Genomic DNA, 21,286 nt, shown 5'->3' with positions numbered 1-21,286 from the left:
TATACACAACTTCCGATTAGAGTTTATTGTGTGCTGCAGGCCAGTGTTGAGAAGAAAAAAACATGGCTTCCAGATATGTCACTACAGTTGCCATGGCAATATTTTCTATTATATGTTCTATTGGATAAAATGGTGTGTGATAACAGTCTGATGATTATTTTGTCAGGTTTGATCAAGAGATTGTAGAGCAGGAAGACTTCCAGGAAGATTTAGATGACTTACTATACTGGTTAGATGAATGTGAAGGAATGATGAAGAAACCATTACCAATACCAGCACAAGATGAATCACTCCATGAATTATTAGATAATGTTAGGGTAAGTATGTATATGGTCTCACTATTGGGTATAAACCCAAATATTTGTCTCCAATGGTTTTGGAGTAACTGTAATATTAGTGGTGTCATAAATAGAACCATTCTTAGTGGAGTCATAAATAGAACCATTCTTTTGTTCAGGATTAATGTTTTCTATAGTGTAGTCTCTATGCATGCTATGATTATCTCTACAGTCAAACAGTCATCTTTTTTTGAGAAAGAGAAACAGACAGACAGACAGACAGACAGACAGACAGACAGAGAAAACAACTACACGCATAGTAACTGTGTTTGTTATATTTGTGCTAGACAACAGGTTTTAATGCTTAAATTTTAATCCCAATCTGACATCAGCCTTTACATGTAAATATACATTTCTTTTTAGAAGTAATGTATCACAACTGACTTCCAAAAAGGCAAAGTTTTATTCACCAATATTCCTTTTATCAGTTTCTTAATATTTATGCCATAATTTCAGTATTTCTTGTTCTATCAATTATGATTTTAGATGAAACTTAATGTTTAGTGACAAACTGGTGTTTTCATGCCACTGTCTTACCTGATACATGTCATTTTACAGGACAGAGAAGATGAGCTTCCAAAACGTCAAGAATCTTTGACAAGTGCTAACCAGAAAGGTGACAAGCTTGTAAGTCAAGCTGGTGAACCAAGTGCCAAGACTGTAGAAATACAGAGAGAATTACACAATCTTAATACGAGATGGGAATATGTAAGTAGAATGAATTTAAAAGTAACTTTTTCATTTGACCTTGACATTTGGGGTCAAGGTTATGAAGAGGTGACAAGCTTGTGATTCAAGATGGTGAATAAGTTTCAAGACAAAGATTAAACAAAATTTACACAACTATAATGCAAGATGGGATTATTACTAAGTATAAGGTAATTATTTGATGCTAACGTATGACCTTGAAAGGTGAGGTCAAAGTCATTGAAGAGAACATAGTACTAGACGTTTGTACAAATTTGATAATTGTAGGGTCAATCTTAATTTCAAATGTTTACTTGGGAAGTTATCCTCGAGAGAATCACACTACATCTTTTTTATGACTCATCCCAGCAGTGCTGATATTATCTTTATGTATTTCCAACAGGTGTCTTCCACTTTGCCAAAGTTCCGTCACATGTTGGAAGACAAACTACATACAGTATATACATTTATTGAAGAATTAGAAGAACTTGGTGTGTGGATGAAGGCTACCATGGAATTACTAGAGACACAGCAAGGACCAGTTGGATCAGCTACATCCAATGAAGAACATGACTCCCTTATTGTGGATCCTATGGTAAGAAATTTATCATCATTTACTAAAGTAAATGATAAGGCTAGAATATACCAAAAGGGAACTTGCAATCCAGACTGAGCATGCTCAGATGCAAAGGACTATGGGATTATCTGTGGTTATCGTAATACCTTATCTGGAGCTACCGATAAAATAAACCTTCCACAATGGTCAGGATGACTATAAATTGGTTATTTGTGGTAACAAACAATGTAACATTATTGTTTACAATAATATTTGATTAGTATATTTATTATCACATTTCCCATGATGCAACATTCAACATGGCGGGTTTGCAAGTTCGCTATTGAAGTGAAAGAAATGTTGAGACTATGCATGATCAATCAAGTTTGTAAAAAGTAGTATCAACTACAGGTTGTGACAGATGTTTAAAAAGAAAAAAGAAAAAAGAAAGGGTGATCATGGTGTGAATGTAGTCATTTCAACCAGTTTAATGTCAATATAAATCGATAAATTTATAACAAATCATGTATTGCAGACAATGCAGGAGGCTCTGAAAGCACGCCAAGCTAACATGGATAGTGTTAACAACACCTTCCAAGCCCTCACTTTAGAAGCAGCTAGTATGGGAGCTATTCTACCTGACAACATTAGAGAAAAAGTTGACAAGTTGAACACTGATTGGACTAGAATCAAACACATGGCAGCTCATCTTAGACCAATCTCTGATGCTGATATTGAATCTAAAGTCTTCAGAGAACAAAGAGGTAGGGCAATGCTCATTGGCTATGAATGAATTTGATATTTAAGAACTCCTGATTGGTTTAAATTGTAACATTGGGAAAAAAGTTATCCAATCTATTTGTACTACCGAGTCAGTGAAATATATATGGTATACAGTTGTTAACAGCTATGTGTTATGTACTGTCTGAATGTTTGTGTTTGTGTTTGTGTTTGTGTTTGTGTTTGTATTTGTATTTGTATTTGTATTTGTATTTGTGTTTGTGTTTGTGTTTGTGTTTGTGTTTGTTTGTTTGTGTGTGTGTGTGTGTGTCTGTGTGTCTGTGTGTCTGTGTCTGTGTCTGTGTCTGTGTGCATGTGTGTATACATTCCTTTTCTCCAGTGAGTCATCAATTTGATATACATATTTCTCTACTCCAGTAATAATCACTCAAACTACAGTGACAACCACCCTCCAAGCTGCAGCACCAGACTTAGTGGATTACCCATCATCCCCTGCCAGGCAGATTGAATCACCATCACCTTGGCCAGAGTTTGACAAAGCAGTAGCAGAACTGCGTGACTGGTTAACACTTCTAGACCACATGTTGAAGTCACAGATTGTATCTGTAGGAGACGTGGAAGAAATTGAAGAAATGATTATCAAACAGAAGGTGTTGTTTCTCACTTTGTTGCCATGGTTATTTGTACCACCAGGATACTAACAACTCTGTCAATGCATTTGTAATAATTTGCCCCTTGCATTATCTAACAGCACAAGATGTTTATATGTGGCGTTCATAAAACTATCTCTGTGTGTATGTTTTCCTTACGTCATGTCATGTGCAATCTGCTCTACGTATAGTTGCATGTTTCCACATTTTGTTTTATTTTGAAATGTTTTATCTTTGCCTATGCAGCTTTTAATATAATCAAGAGATGTGTTACACAGAAATCTAAAATAGAATAAAATAAACAAGTTGAGAAAAATTCTTAATTTCAATCAAAACACTCATGCTAAATATTTAGTGAGATACAATGGAAATGTAGCCATTATGTCAACAGTATTCTATAGCTGAAACTAGTATATTACACCAAAATATCAATTCCTTACATTTCAGGATCAGACCCACTCTCTAATGCTATGTGTGTCACATTATTATCTTGAGTACATCTCTTCTGAAAAGCCATTCTCTCTTTCTTCCATAGTAATTAATATAACCACATACCAAAAACCTAGGATATAATAGTAAAATATAAATTTCCTATATTTCAGGATCATAACACCTCACTACACCATGTGTGTCACATTTAATCCCCTACATATCAGTCACATTGCAGTAAATAGTCTTACCACATACCAAGGCTATGATTCTTGTCTACTTATAATTCTGTGAAGCCATTCAAGTCATCTACAAGATATAAACTAAAAATAAATCACTAATGTACATCTATGAAGGATAAGTTTACAATTTGAGATTATTTCTCGTCACAACTTTGAAGGGCCATAGTTTTGAAACTTTGTAGTTTTAGGTGGCTACTTTTGTTTCATATAAAATACATGTGAATTATTTTAACTAAAAAAATATGAATTATATCTAGCACCTAGGAGAATTTCCCCCTAGGAATGCATAGGAAGAATTAACTCTGTCAGGACAGTCCTGAGTCCTCTGTCAGGACAGTCTTGAGTCCTCTGTCAGGACAGTCGTGAGTCCTCTGTCAGGACAGTCTTGAGTCCTCTGTCAGGACAGTCTTGAGTCCTCTGTCAGGACAGTCTTGAGTCCTCTGTCAGGACAGTCGTGAGTCCTCTGTCAGGACAGTCTTGAGTCCTCTGTCAGGACAGTCTTGAGTCCTCTGTCAGGACAGTCTTGAGTCCTCTGTCAGGACAGTCGTGAGTCCTCTGTCAGGACAGTCTTGAGTCCTCTGTCAGGACAGTCTTGAGTCCTCTGTCAGGACAGTCTTGAGTCCTCTGTCAGGACAGTCCTGAGTCCTCTGTCAGGACAGTCTTGAGTCCTCTGTCAGGACAGTCGTGAGTCCTCTGTCAGAACAGTCTTGAGTCCTCTGTCAGGACAGTCTTGAGTCCTCTGTCAGGACAGTCTTGAGTCCTCTGTCAGGACAGTCGTGAGTCCTCTGTCAGGACAGTCTTGAGTCCTCTGTCAGGACAGTGTTGAGTCCTCTGTCAGGACAGTCTTGAGTCCTCTGTCAGGACAGTCCTGAGTCCTCTGTCAGGACAGTCTTGAGTCCTCTGTCAGGACAGTCGTGAGTCCTCTGTCAGAACAGTCTTGAGTCCTCTGTCAGGACAGTGATGAGGACAGCTGATCTCTGCTGTACTTGTCAAGTTCCTGTATATACTAGATTTTCAGCTATATGTAATATTTTGTTGACAACAGAACTGTTCAAAATGTAACAAAAAACCATTCTAGTTATAGCAATGTTAGAGAATAAAAAAGAGCAGAAGAATAACCAAAAAGTAAAATTTTTGAGGCAATTAAAATCCATTTTCTGCAAATGACAAGTTTATACATTTAACCAATAATTTATTTAGGGCTTCCATTGACTTCATACTCATCTAATTCACTGTATAGAAACGAGGCTGGTTTGCGCATCTTGAAAGAAGCGTCAAAGACATAGCTTCATCAGACTTGGAAGAAATTAAAGCTTTGGTCACGGCAGTTAAGATAGGAATGCGGCATTTAGAGGTCTGTGTGGTTGGTCCCTTGTCAGGGTGTGTTGTTAAAGGGGAAATAAGGTGTACACATGTCAATCAAACAAATTAAAAATGAGGGAAATAAAGCAAATAGAAATATTAATTTTTATTTTGTAACAGCTCTTCATATAAATTTCTGCATATCATCCAATCCTTGTGTTGTTTTAACAACTTCTGTGTTCTGTTTTTATTTTTAAAAATTGTATGATATTGTTTTCTTTTTGTTTTCCCTTCATGAAACCTTTCCTTGAAATAAAACCTCTCACTGATGGCTTACTAACTTGTATAAATGTTCAAGTGCAAGCTATTGTATACTGTAGTTTGTCAAAACCTATGCAGTTGGTAATTCTGTAGCTGTAGTGTGTCAGAGTTCAAAGGTTAGGGGTCATAGTTGAGAGATAATAATAGTAGAAGTTGGATTTGATGTGATGTGATGTGATGTGGTGTTGGTGATCCTTTTGACAAGGTTTGAAAATTTTAATAAGAAAAATACAAGAGTTCTTATCCTTGTCTATACGATTTTAACATTCTCATTGTGTGGCAAATGTAAGTCACATGACAGTCATATGACAACGATTGTCCAATCAGATTGTTTGATAATCGTTTGTTGGCTGGAAAAAAAGTTAATTCTTCCTATGGCTGTAAAAATGAAGTTTTGAGTACACAATAACATTTTCACTGCTGAGAGGGAAGTAACTGACAATTTTCACTATTTTCTTTGTGTTTCAGGGTGTCCTAAATGATTTAGAAGCCAAGCAGCCAAAGTTAGATGAACTCATTCACAAAGGTGAACATTTGAAAGCAGAATCGCAAAGTGAAAGAGATAGACAAGTTTTGGATGAAAAAGGTGGGTTGACAAGCGCCACCAAGTGGTGAGATTATTTAGTAGTCATTCCTTTTGTTTTCATGAGTTCATGGGCCAAGACACCAAATCCACTTAACAGTGGAAGTGAAAATCATTAGAAAAGTATTCAGGGTTGTGAGAAGTGAACTTTAGATATTGGAAACAACACTCAACAGGATTTAAAACTCACTTCAAGGAACAAATCACTGAATAAAATACTTAATGAGTTGAATAAAAAATTTATTTCAAGCTCAACTCTATAGCTTTAATGGTTTGACATTGTATGTACAATGTGAATGTGATACTCACCAAATCGATTCTAATTTTTGCCTTTCAGTGACAAAGTTGAAGGAGCATTGGAATGATGCGGTTTCCAAAGTAACCAGCAGAAAGAACCAATTGGATAACATGTTAGAAGATTCCCATCAATTCCATGAATGGAAAGATGAACTCAACAACTGGTTGATAAAGATGGAAGAGACAATGGAAGATTACAGTGATGTTGGTCAGACTGTAGATATACTAGAAATGCAGCTAGATAGACATAGGGTAAGTGATGTCGGTCAGACTGTGGATATACTAGAAATGCAGCTAGATAGACATAGGGTAAGTGATGTCGGTCAGACTGTGGATATACTAGAAATGCAGCTAGATAGACATAGGGTAAGTGATGTCGGTCAGACTGTGGATATACTAGAAATGCAGCTAGATAGACATAGGGTAAGTGATGTCGGTCAGACTGTGGATATACTAGAAATGCAGCTAGATAGACATAGGGTAAGTGATGTCGGTCAGACTGTGGATATACTAGAAATGCAGCTAGATAGACATAGGGTAAGTGATGTCGGTCAGACTGTGGATATACTAGAAATGCAGCTAGATAGACATAGGGTAAGTGATGTCGGTCAGACTGTGGATATACTAGAAATGCAGCTAGATAGACATAGGGTAAGTGATGTCGGTCAGACTGTGGATATACTAGAAATGCAGCTAGATAGACATAGGGTAAGTGATGTCGGTCAGACTGTGGATATACTAGAAATGCAGCTAGATAGACATAGGGTAAGTGATGTCGGTCAGACTGTGGATATACTAGAAATGCAGCTAGATAGACATAGGGTAAGTGATGTCGGTCAGACTGTGGATATACTAGAAATGCAGCTAGATAGACATAGGGTAAGTACATGTATTATGATAACTAAAAGCCGTCACCATGGAAAATACTTGACTAAAAACCATCAATATGGAAACACTGAATGTGCATACATTGACTAACAAGTGTCGTCACAAAAATACGTAATAAAGTCATCACCATAGAAATACATAGCTAAATAAATGACCACATTGAATGAACAGTAATACACCATGAAATTATCAGAGGCCTAAATACAAAACATGTTTATATTGTAAAAAGTTTTGTTGAGAAAGATTGACATTATAAATCAAATTAGAAATTCAGTTCACTATTCCATTTATTATTTGATAGATTATTTTATACATAAATGGGTCAGGTTATGTATATAAACCCCTTCAATACTGAAAACATTCCCGCCAAAATTGTTTGAACAAAATTCTTGTTTTATGTAAGTTTTTGGCATATATCAACTTCATTTTAGACTGGAATTAAAGAAATGTTACTTCCTAATAAAGTAATATTATTGTAATTATGAAAATATTCATATAAATTGGGTCCCCATATTATTTAAAACTCATCTCTAGTCATGAAAGGGTTAATGTTGCAGTTATCAACCAAAAATACTTCCACTCAAGTGGTTGCTATGACACTTATCAACTGTACCAGTCTTGTATGTTACTCTACCAAGATATGACGTACTTAGTGATAGTTTTAAAACATTTTGATGGGATATGGAATAGTATGAACTAAGTTTAGCATCTATATCACTTAGATAACTTGAAGTGTTTGATGTAATTAAAAGTAAAGTCCAGTCTCAAAGTCAGACAATTTATTTTGTAGAAGTGATCGCTACTGAATATCTAGAGTCTGTTTTATATCAGTCTCTGTTTGCCATTACATGTAAAGATTCACAATCCATATATGGTAGTGTTTGTATATCAGTCTCAGTCTGACATTACATGTAAAGATTCACAATCCATATATGGTAGTGTTTGTATATCAGTCTCTGTTTGACATTACATGTAAAGATTCACAATCCATATATGGTAGTGTTTGTATATCAGTCTCTGTTTGACATTACATGTAAAGATTCACAATCCATATATGGTAGTGTTTGTATATCAGTCTCAGTCTGACATTACATGTAAAGATTCACAATCCATATATGGTAGTGTTTGTATATCAGTCTCTGTTTGACATTACATGTAAAGATTCACAATCCATATATGGTAGTGTTTGTATATCAGTCTCTGTTTGCCATTACATGTAAAGATTCACAATCCATATATGGTAGTGTTTGTATATCAGTCTCTGTTTGACATTACATGTAAAGATTCACAATCCATATATGGTAGTGTTTGTATATCAGTCTCAGTCTGACATTACATGTAAAGATTCACAATCCATATATGGTAGTGTTTGTATATCAGTCTCTGTTTGACATTACATGTAAAGATTCACAATCCATATATGGTAGTGTTTGTATATCAGTCTCTGTTTGCCATTACATGTAAAGATTCACAATCCATATATGGTAGTGTTTGTATATCAGTCTCTGTTTGACATTACATGTAAAGATTCACAATCCATATATGGTAGTGTTTGTATATCAGTCTCTGTTTGACATCATATGTAAAGATTCACAATCCATATATGGTAGTGTTTGTATATCAGTCTCTGTTTGACATCACATGTAAAGATTCACAATCCATATATGGTAGTGTTTGTATATCAGTCTCTGTTTGACATTACATGTAAAGATTCACAATCCATATATGGTAGTGTTTGCATTAAACTTTACTATAAGATATGCTGTGTTCAGTTCTATCAGACTTCTAAACCACAACTTTATAATGTCGCATGAATGTCCTATTTCATTGGCTATGTAAACTTTAAATTCTCTGCCAATCACATCATTCTTTAGTTAGGAGTGAACTACATCCAACCAATCAGTGAAGTTTGGAGATTTAAATTTTAGGTATCTGCCAAATTTAAAGATTTTACCTTGCTATACTCTACCATTGATGACACTATAACTTTGTAATTACCTGAGTTGTATGTTGCAGAGATGACAGATTGTCTGTCTAGGCTGTATATAATGATAATTCATAGACCATAGACCCTACATGTGTTCAAACCCAGTATCTCAGGACTTGTAGAGATTGTAGACTGTGTTATTTTAATGTATTAAATAATGTACATTTAAAGGCTCACTACGGCTTGGACAATTGTATGGCAGGGAAAAAGTTGGGCCAGAACAATAACCCTATTACCTATGTAACACTCCACTGATAACAAAATGTATGTGATGATCCAAGATTTAAACTTAATCCTGTACTTTGTGTTGTCGTTGATCCAGTTAAGCCCATAGACTGTGGGTGGAGGGTCTATGGTTAAAGCCCATAGACCATGGGTGGAGGGTCTATGGTTAAGCCTAAACAAAATCTCAGAGCACGATAGAGAATTCTCTATAGTGGCCTGAGACAAAATGTACCATTATGTCTGGAAGTGTTTACCAGTAAATATCATATCATATTAGGTCTTGAATTATTACAAATATTCAATCACAGACATAGCATAAAAACAATGACTGGAACACTTCCTTCAAAACAATGTATTCTTTATTGTCACTTTACCACGGTGACATAGCTGTAAGTTTAATACCATAGTCTTAATTTCTAGTTTAGTAGTCATGACATTACTGGTGCAGGGAGTAGAATTCCTGTACAAACTTAATGATGTGATTGTCACTTTCCCACAATGACATAGCTGTAAGTTAATCTTAATTTCTAGTTTAGTAGTCATGACATTACTGGTACAGGGAGTAGAATTCCTGTACAGACTTGGTAATGTGATTGTCTATTTCATTACAGGCATTCATGGAGGAGGTTGATCAGTGGAGACCATGTGTAGATAAAGTGAGTGATTCAGGACATAAACTGATCACAGAATACAGCAATGATGACACCAGTAGAATACGACAAATTCTAGAAAACTTGAACTTGAGGTGGACGACAATCATTAATAGGTAAGTGTGGTAGGATGACATTGTTGTACTTGACAGATAGACAGATGTACTTGACAGACAGACAGACAGACTTATATAGATACACGCAGGCAGACATACATACATACATACATACATACATACATACATACATACATACATACATACATACATACATACATACATACATATACCGTACACATACATACACACACACACATACATACATACATACATACATACATACATACATACACACACACACATACATACATACATACATACATACATACATACATACATACATACATACATACATACATATATAGACACACACACATACATACACACACACACACACACACACACACACACACACACATACATATATACATACATTCTTAGTCAGTTATTGGTTCTCATTGCTAAACTATTGTGGAATTTGTGGGTGCGTCACTCCTAGCCACTGTTTAGTTATGTTATAAAGATTACCGACATGGGTCCTTGATATGAATCTGGCTCTTGTTAGGGGGTCCTAATCCTTCCTCAAACACATCCTAGTCTTACCATACCCCCTAGCCTGATTACAAATACATATAATTATATGTAATGTCATCTTGCTGCCTCAGGTAATAGATATGCATCAGACAACTTTCTTGTATTATTTTGGTTGAACAATCCAGACTAAATTTAGTTTAGAAACTGCCATACTTTAGGACAGGTATCATTTACAATGTAAAGTAAGTCATATGATGTCTCCATATATTGTATTCAAAGAGTAACACAAAGGTTATTGATGCTAGAGGAAATGTACACATCAGCATCACCAACAGGGATACGAGTAGGGAGGATGGGATGGGATGGGGTGGGGAGAGACTCTTTAGCCAGCCAGCCTAGGTGACATCATAAGCATGGCTTTGGTTTTAAAAAATAGAAAAAACAATAAAATCCTCTCCTGCATAAAAAGTCAGGAAAAAAAGCTTACTAAAATACATCCTAATTTGCATAATACTTCATACAAATAAATCAACATTCATTATTCTGAAATCTACATAATCATGTTTTAATAGGTTGTTTTTACCCCCAAAACCCTTGTCACCCCTCTGTTTAATGAATGGATTAGTCCAAGAACAAAGGGAATAAACTTAGTGTCATTGTTATAGGGATTAGATAGTATACTTCATTCTTGGGATACCATCATTTCCTGTGATGTATGTAGGAAATACTAAGTGTACTGGTTGAAGACAGGGTTACCATACAGACTAGATGTGAGATGGAAGTGTGGATTGAACTGGTAGACATGAGGTATACAAGTGATTTAGTTATAGGAGTACTGATAACACACACACACACACACACACACACACACAGATTTAGTCACTGAAATGGTTTCTTGTACTTTCACTGGTTGCAGAGTTTGTGATAGAGACTGGCTCCAGGTCATAATTATTCTGTTTTATCAGTGGGAACCATGTATAGTTCTATAACCCAGTAACAAACTGGGATTTTGTAAATTAGTTTCACAAATACATTAACATGTAATGGGGGTTGGGGTTCAGAGCCTTGGAGGAATAGGTTATATACCCTATTTTGAAAAAATTTCATGATTATTGATAGCATAGAGTTGATTATTGGTAGCGTAGAGTTAATTATTCATAGTGTAGAATAAATTGTAGCATTGATAAATAGTCCCGTTTCCTAATTCTCAGTTATCTCTATTTATTGTGTATAGATCTGGTGAGAGAAATGGAGACATAGTGCAGGCATTGAAGGCCTTACAGGAATTTGATATTGAGTTGGGAGTATTCCTAGCCTGGCTGTTAGAAGCTGAGACCACCATGGAAAGAATGGAACAGGAAACTGAAAATGAGGTGGCACTGGAAGACCAGGATATGCTGAAACTGTGGTTGAAACAATATAGGGTACGTGCAGTTTATAGTCATAAAAGTTAGTCTGAATAATGAAGTACATGCTGTTTTTTTCCATAGCACAACAGTTGACAATGTTGAGAAATTATGTTCAGAGCAATTCAAGTATAGAATTAATTTGATGTCAAATGGGAGAGTGTTTGGATTGTTGAAAACATGTCAGTGACTCAACTTTGGTAAATTTGAATAACTTTAAACCATTTGGAAATTTTGACTTTGAATTTAAATGCAACATTTTACATCAGTGTACTGATTGATTATTACAAGAAAGTGTCTCACCTGCAAATGAAAATTGTTGATGTAGTTTCCAGCTCATACAGCCAGTCTGGATCGATATTGCTGGATCTGTGACTTTTCTAGCAACATACACAGACTATGACTCATACAGCTATACAAAGAATCCAGTAATTGTATCATTCTGTGTACATTTAAACAGTTTTGATAATGTCTGTGACATTATAAAATTGAAAGAAACAGTTGCAGTAGACTTTGTCCCATTTAGAAGTGCGCCCTCAGAGGCGATTTCCCCTAGGATACATATTCATGCCATGCTAATAGGGCTGAACAATAAGATGCATTTTACTGTCTTTATCGATTTTACATGTAGTTCCTTGGATCACTAATACATCCATGCTTAGATTTGGACAGTCTGTAACAGCCATGCATGGGTGTCTGTCAGTGAATTTAGGTATTCCTCTGGCAATGTCCAGTGATATCAGTGTATAGTACTTAGGTGGTCTTCTGTGGACAATAGTTGTCTGTGTATTAAACTGAGTAGTGTTGGTGATCTACCACTGTCAATGTAACCATACCTCACTGTGTGCACAGCAGGGAAGGCATTATCAAGGCTATACACAGTCAATTACTATAAAACCACAAAGACAACAAACCTCTTCACTTTATCATCTTTATGTTATCTGTGAAAGTGAAATAGAAGTAGATATGGAAGGAACTCATTGTAAACCATGATGACATCATTTCCTGTGTCTTATCACCAGAAGTAGCCTTGGTTGGGATGGGAAGGAGGGCGAGGTCAAAAGTCAGATAAAAATACTTCACAGAAATGCTTGACTGATCTGTAAAATTGTTTTATAGTACTAAGGGATTTCTTGTAGACATTAATTCAGGTATGTACTTGAAAACCATGAAATCATATATTTTGTGATAGTCATAAAATGTGAAGTTTTACTGGGGGGGGGGGGGTGTCAAACTACAAAAGATGCGTCTACTCTGAGGCGACTCTAGTTATCTGAAATTGCAAAATGGATGTGAACAGTTTATGTCGCCTCTGTGTTGGGTTATTTTACTGAGTCATTTCTATACAAGTGTTAAAAAACACCACAAACACTGCCCCAATAACATAGTTCAGTGAAGAAAATTGTACTCTTTATCGAATGTTGAAAATGTTAGTGTAAGTACATCTAGTAATTTATCATAGGTTTCCTAGTGTTAAAAATGTAGGTGTAATTCCAAAATTAAGTACGGAATCATTTCTATAAAACTGCCCAGTTCGAATTTTTCCAAACAAATATTTTAACTTTTTGTAACTTTTATGGACCATATGGTGCTGAAAAAGGTTTGTTCATTAGTTTTAAAACAAATGTCTAAATGTACATAAGATTATTCTATCTAGAAATACAATGTAAATACAAATGCAGTGATGGTTAATCTGTTTTGCTGAGCTATGTCACAGTGAAATAATGTACATGCTTTTAATGAACGATATTGAATGACTCTGTACTTGTTAAGTTCCAAGGGTTTGGAGTTGTACAAGTTAATATGAGATTTAATGACCTATATTTGGGGTATAGTATGTTAATTAGCTAGACCAGACAGAGACACAATACTACACAAACTCACAAGTACAAAACATGTACTGTGAAAGTATAACAGGAAACTAGATAGGACTACCTTGGTCAGATTGGTTTTGACTTCAGTGCTACTGACTGGCTGCTTTCCTGTTCAGTGTTTGATTACAATACAGTGTAAACTTCATTGCTGTATATTTATGTTTAGTTCTCACTGTAGACGACCGTTTGTTAAAGACAGATGTAAAGTCAGTTTAGTTTAGTTTACTGTGTAACCATCTGTTTCTGTATGGTCCCAGGATACATATATACAAGGTAGTTGGTGATAGCCCACAGTATGGTAAGATTTGATATGTCATTGCATTTTGCTGCCATTGAATATGTGGTCTGAGTATAGATACGTGAGTGTAGATTCAGTGTATGTAGTTTGACCTAGTCTAGTTCCTATACAGTATCATTACGATTTATATTAGACCACAGTTGGCATCCACACTAAGTTTGACCATACACAGGCTAATGAATATATGTTGATAGCCAACAAAAGCGTAGCCTACCTACATTGTAGATCCATAACTATTTTAGCCCTCATTCTACACCTTAAAGTACTACTGCTAGTGTAGTCACAAATCCAGCAATTATATAGACAGGTTAGTATAGCCTACTTTCTTTACATGCTGACATTGTACTTACCTACAGACTTGTCACTTGGCTATCTGGCTTTATATACTAGGTTTGACCATAGACCCGTTGGTGGAGGGTCTATGGTTTGACAAGTGACATTGTCAAGCTAGATACTGGCCAACTTTCTGGGCTAACATTTGACCTACAATATTCTCCATTGATTTATTCATACCCCAAATTTAGCTATATCCCTGTAAATATGATTTCATAATTTTTCTATGTAAATTTGATAAAATCACAAATTAATACTTGTGACCACAGACACTTTAGAAATAGGTCAAGATATGTTTAGAGTTATTTTAAAAATCCTGATATTACGTTTTGAAAAAAATGAAAATTTTACGTGCTGAGACGATACCATTTTGCAAAGTTTTCTTTTTTTCTTTACATTCTGACTATACGAAGTTCATCATGTATGAGTTCAAAGAACAATTATGAAATATTGTGAAATATGTAATGATACAAAATGTTCTGAATGATGTTTTTGAAAAAAGTTCTATTTATGAGTAAGATCTAGTTTGTTGTTGAGAATGTAGGTTATTTTGTCATCTGTAGTCGTGTGAATATTAGTCTGTAATCGTGTGAATATCTTGGTCCAGTGTATTTCCTGTACAGTAGTACCCTTTGACCAGTATATCCCATACTATGTCAAAATTACAATGTGGTTTGTGATTCCAATTAGTCTGCCTGTTTACCAATGCCCTTTCACAAAGTTTGTTTGACCTCTGGCATGTCTGGTCCAAGTCTGGAGACAAAACACCCCTCATTTCTTGTGTCTGTTGGTTCAGTCCTAGTATACTAACTAAGTAGACTGGTCTATTCCATTGTGGTGAAGGAATGTAGACCTAATCTCATTAATGAAACCATTAGGTAAATCAGTTAATAGTATTGTCTGCAGTAATGAAATGTACTTGTACAACTCTGGGATGGCCTTGTTACTTCCTTAAGAAAACGGCAACCAAGGACGTTCCTTCCTGTAAAATTTAGGAATATCTGTATGTAGTGACCGACTGATTCACAGCATTTCTGTCTTTGCAGTAGTTTTCCCCGTCTGTTCCACTCCTACTGTTTAGTAGTGTGACATATCATGTATGCATCATCAGTTGTAGTGCATTGTAAATTATAAGAATGAAGGAGGTCACCCCCTGTCAGCTGCAATGTAATGTGATACGCCTGCTTGTTTTGGTGAGGTGATAGGCTTTACCAGATGTGTATGGAAGTCTGTCAGGGGGCATGGCCCATTACTCTATTGTAATCAAAGGAGACATTGCCACTGCAGTTGAAGTCTGTCCTATGCTGTAAGATTGCGATAAGCCCAGTCAGTTATCATACCGCCAGTCTTGGCCAACAAATTTACACTCAAAGAAAATGTCGACACAAACAGCAGCACCAGTAGTTGACAAACTTGACTTGGAATGGGATCAAGTTTATGACAGTTGTGCATGGGTATGTTGGTTTATTTTCTTGTTTTGCCACTGCTGTACAAAATAGGGAGTGTGCCCATCCACTGGCAGGGTCACGGCCTCTGAAGTGTTCTACAAATTTACAGTCATTTATGTGACAAGTTGGAAGTACACATGTGCACTCTATGTGTGGTATATGTAGACGAGTGATTCCATCAACTCACTTTCCAACAATCCCAATTTCCATAACTGTTGTTCACCTTCCTGCCACATTCATTGAATGAAGTACAGATACACAGTAGCAGGAAAACCAATTTGATTCGGAAGCCAACTCAAATTTTTTGCCATGGATATTTTTTCACTGGTTATGTAATATTTGGAATTTAGTTTCAAATTATACAAATGTTTACTTTACACTGTGTTAGAATGTCCAAGTAACTTCAGACAAACACTGTCCCACTACTCCACCCTTGTCAGGCATCGATGCTCTTTTCAGCTTATCTCTATAACCATGAATGTATCATTTCATGCTTGGGTTGTTCTAAAAATCATCCACCAATGTAACTCTGTCAGCTGTCTAAAACCAGTGTACATATATTGACTGTGGAAGGCAAATTAGGCTGTTTTAGAATGGACCACTATCTCTAGCAAGCTATGGTTTCTTTTTGCTTGTATGATAAGATAAGGAAAAATGATGTTTTACTTGAGAAGGAACCTCAGACTGATTTGGAGAAAAGCTTACAAAACATAAGGATAATGTTGTCAGTTTACAAAGGTTGGAAGTGTGTATGTGACCGTAGCTTATACCATAGTTGGTGGAGGGTCTATGCTTATACCTGTCATGGTATCACTATAACAGGCTGATGTCTAAATAGACTGTAAGATACTACCTCCTGTTGTTCAGCCCAATCAGGGTTCTTAAACAACATGACACATATGTACAGGGTACTGTCTAAATAGTCCTGCTTGGAGAAGGAAAGGGACGTTGTCAGAATTGATTCTCGACTTACTCTGTCTGCATGCAAGGCAGTCATGTCTTAATGACAAGTCTTCAGGCTAGTGTGTCCATAACTATTGGGAAATTTTACGACTTGAAAACTGACATCATTGTGTAAAGAGAAGCTGAAGGTGGAGGTATTCACAGATATTGTATGATGGAATGTACAATTATTGATGTTACCATGGCTACCGTGTGGATTGATTTCAAGGTTCTTCTACTCATCCCAGTGTCATGTAAGTTGTCATGACAACCATGATGATGGTGTCCATGTTGTCTGACACTAGTGTTTGTAGACACTATAGAATTAGAGTTCTGACTCTAAACTAAATGTTTTGACTGTTACAACAATCACTACATGTATGTAGTAGTAGTACACTAAGTGATGTGAACACTTCTGAAAATACAAACAACTTGCTGTGATATTATTGTTTTATTTATTGTAAAGGAGTGACAGATGTGACTATTTTCATTTCCAAAAGAAAGTAAGCCAGAAAGGTGTTAGATTGGCACCAAAATATATATATACATTAAATTCTGACAAACATGCAGACATCCTGCTGGGTTGTGTATAAGGGACATGTACAATCTCGTATGCAGCTTTGAATTGAAATTTCTAATGTATTTTTTACAATCTGCAGGAAACTGAATTTTAGTATGTCATCTCTCCATTGAAAGCTCACCTGCTCTCTAATGCACACATATTGCCTTATGCTGTACAGAAATATAAAGACATACTACAGAGCTAGAAATCAGACTTTCATTGAAAGTGGACAGGTTGTTACTTTGTAGATAACAGGAAACCTTTTGTCTGTGTGAAAATCATAAAAATTCGGAAGAAATATAAATTCCAATGCCATTTGCCTGTAGCAGGGTCAACACATGCTGTGATTTCTTTGTCCACCATACGTTTATTCTCCTATTCAAGGTTAGAGAAAACAACACTATGGCATGATTCTTTCTGTCTGTAAACCTGTCTCAAAACGTAAGTCCTTTAATGAACTTGATGCGATTGTAAGCATTCTATAGGTCTTTTCCTACTTTATATAAACCCAGTTAAAACAGCTGTGAGTGTGTATTCTCTCTCCAAAGTCTCCCTTTCTATGATTCTATGACTCAATGTCCAAACATTACATTGGCCTGATAATGAACTTGATGTTATTGTATATACCAGAGGTATGTATAGTCTGTAACCCATGCTCATGGCTATCCTGTTCTTTAGTCTGTCTGTTTACTTTGAGTGAGTGTTGTATTGCAAACTATTACTTTGGTGTATTGGTGTTAATGCTACTTAGCAAGGTGTCTCAAATGTAAAACACTTACATGTTAAAATATGTAAATCTGAATGGTATTGACACTGTAAGAACAACTCATTCACACCTTTCACTTTACTTTCTCCTAATAGTTTTAGCTGTAAACTATACATACTTATTCAGGCCTAGCTAAAATGACACAAACACTTTCCAACATCTATAGCTGTACCATAGACGGTCTCTCTCCAACATTTATAGCTGTACCATAGACGGTCTCTCTCCAACATCTATAGCTGTACCATAGACGGTCTCTCTCCAACATTTATAGCTGTACCATAGACGGTCTCTCTCCAACATCAATAGTTGTACCATAGACGGTCTCTCTCCAACATCTATAGCTGTACCATAGACGGTCTCTCTCCAACATTTATAGCTGTACCATAGACGGTCTCTCTCCAACATCAATAGTTGTACCATAGACGGTCTCTCTCCAATATCAATAGCTGTACCATAGACGGTCTCTCTCCAACATCTATAGCTGTACCATAGACGGTCTCTCTCCAACATCAATAGTTGTACCATAGACGGTCTCTCTCCAATATCAATAGCTGTACCATAGACGGTCTCTCTCCAATATCAATAGCTGTACCATAGACGGTCTCTCTCCAACATCTATAGCTGTACCATAGATGGTCTCTCTCCAACATCAATAGCTGTACCATAGACAGTCTCTCTCCAACATCAATAGCTGTACCATAGAAGGTCTCTCTCCAACATCTATAGCTGTACCATGGATGTATCCAGCAGAAATACGAACCTGTAAAGTTTTAAGGACAATATTTGTAATGAAAGACGACCAGTTGCCTAGTTTATGCAGATGAAGTTTGATTGATTGATTGATTGATTGATTCATTCATTCATTCATTCATTGAAGACTGATTGATTGACTGACTGATTGATTGACTGATTGACTGACTGACTGACTGACTGATTGATTGATTGACTGATTGAGTGACTGATGATTCATTCTTTCATTTATTCATTCATTCATTCATTCATTCATTCATTCATTCATTCATTCATTCATGTTCTGCAGAAAAAGTGAAATAAAATAGTTTACAAGCCAAAACTCAATAAGTGTTATTGAGAATCAGTGTACAAGTATATGAACCATCCCTAGTCATACTTCTAGGAATAATTGTTAAAATATATTTACTCGCCTCTTCATTTCTTGATTTCAGTAGTTTGGATTTTAGTCATCATCAACCAAAAAAAGTTGGGGGCTGGGTGGGGGGGGGGGGGAGCGGAGCATTCAACCAAAAAAATGTCAAGGGAGGAGAATGCAGATGTTGTGAATAATAGACTGTGTATTTTTGTTGAATTTAATACCTAAATGGTTCTTAGGAATGTAAGGTATGAGAATGACATTGTTGAGAGGTTTTGTAAACAAATTCAAAAAAACAGTCATGACAAACTGAACAGAGTATTAAAACACAGCTTTGAATATAACTTGTAAGGACAAAATTGTTTACAAACTTAACATTAAAAACAAAAGTTGTATAGATACATTAAAAAGACAGTCACCTTGTGAGTTGTGAATTAAATTCTGTTGATCATTGTGTGTTGATAACTTAGAACCACAGTATTTCTGTCATAGAGGAACTGTGGACATAAAAGCAATGTGTATACAGCTTTCACTGAAAATAAAGTCATTGACATCAACACATCTGTTTGTGTCTAGAAATGTGTAAAGTGTTAATGAACTATGAACAGTGTAGGAAATTGTCCACCAATTACAACATACCACCCTTTGTGTTGTTTGAAAGGAGTGACATTTACCCTTTGACAAGTTTACTCGGTCTATCAACAATATAATCCCTGTAAAAAAACAACCTTGAGTATATTCTACATGTAAGAATTTAAACGCTAGTCTCCTCCCTTGTACCTGCATGGTTACACGTATTTCAGGATAGCAAATTATGGGACATGAATTTGTGTAGATTTCAATGTTTGATTACAACGTAAATGAAATCGTAGACAGCTTTTCTATGCAAGTCAAAGAAAAGAAACATATCACTTTGACAACTGAAAAGGAAAGAATGGCAGTATATATTGACAGGGATGACGTAGTCTACATAAAATATGTCATTTTATGTAGCCCTTAGGGGCTTGTGAGAAAGTTAGACTGTACAACACAATGTAGGTAACTTTCAGAGTATGTATAAACTGTCAAAATATAGATGGGGAATATTCTAAACTAGTCACTTGAAAATTACTAAAAGTTGTTAGTAAAATGGTGTAAAATGAAAAAAGTAGGTTGTTGTTTTCACTTCCTACCGGCTGTTATGTACAATCTGGAATCCAAATGTTTATAATGGTGTGATTTGTTACGATGGTAAAATTTGGCTTTCATAGGTGTCAGGATGAGGTCACTACCAGTTGGTGTTTCCATAGCAACTCAGTATTCCGTGATAATGCAGCTACTATTAAAAGAAACCAGACACTCATAAAGTTTTATGTTCGTCTTCACATTTGGCTCCAAATTTTGAGCTGTTTACAAAATAAATAAACACAATATAAACTCTGAAGTAAAGGAGAGACCTCACATACATAATTCTTAGGGGACATATTGTTTTATAGTAAACATTATAAAGTGAAGTATTTCTTGTTGAAATTTGGGAGGCTCAGATCAGATAGTTGAAATCATGTTATATTTCCTAAATAAGCAAAAAGAAAGAAATTTATCTTTACATGTGAAAGGAGGATATGAATGAAATAGAGACAAAGTGTGTTCAACTTTATCATCTTTCAGGATATTGTTTCATATATTATTGTCAATCATTTGAATTGTTATCATAAAGTATGGATCATGATTGAAGGGTAGAATCTCTCAAAATTTTCAAAATTTTAATGTAAATAATCCAGAATGGTTTTATATATGTATCAACTTTTATCAACCAATTTGAGAGGTATGTGTAAGGTCGGGTCGGGTCGGGTCGGGTCAAGGTCAAGGTCAAATATAATACAGGGAAATGTTAGATAAAGTGTAAAATAACATGTTACCATATCTGAGCTTGCCTATGTCCAGGAAAGGGAAAGTTGAGATATAGGGGATCATACATATATTTCAACATTATATATTCAAGAACATATTATTTGCCAAAATTATAGTACAAAGTATAGAAATGTAGCATTGTAGACAAATTATTCCCCGTTGGAACTAAT

General features: G+C 35.7%; 1 protein-coding gene across 2 annotated transcripts in view; it reads left to right on the top strand.

Moving 5' to 3' along the window:
* Positions 1-21,286, top strand: part of LOC144432563 (dystrophin-like) — a 292,959-nt gene that overhangs the window by 248,183 nt on the left and 23,490 nt on the right. For both annotated transcript variants that reach the window (XM_078120804.1, XM_078120805.1), the window contains exons 40-48: positions 167-317; positions 897-1,046; positions 1,429-1,620; positions 2,117-2,345; positions 2,740-2,972; positions 5,735-5,852; positions 6,187-6,398; positions 9,858-10,012; positions 11,724-11,913. In XM_078120804.1, coding sequence (XP_077976930.1) covers positions 167-317; positions 897-1,046; positions 1,429-1,620; positions 2,117-2,345; positions 2,740-2,972; positions 5,735-5,852; positions 6,187-6,398; positions 9,858-10,012; positions 11,724-11,913 — 1,630 coding nt within the window. The remainder of the gene's footprint in view (positions 1-166; positions 318-896; positions 1,047-1,428; positions 1,621-2,116; positions 2,346-2,739; positions 2,973-5,734; positions 5,853-6,186; positions 6,399-9,857; positions 10,013-11,723; positions 11,914-21,286) is intronic.

This window comes from Glandiceps talaboti, chromosome 3 (assembly GCF_964340395.1).
Source record: "Glandiceps talaboti chromosome 3, keGlaTala1.1, whole genome shotgun sequence".
Classification (NCBI taxonomy): domain Eukaryota; kingdom Metazoa; phylum Hemichordata; class Enteropneusta; family Spengelidae; genus Glandiceps; species Glandiceps talaboti.
Note: the sequence above shows the minus strand (reverse complement) of the source record. Positions and strands in the feature narration are given on the sequence as shown.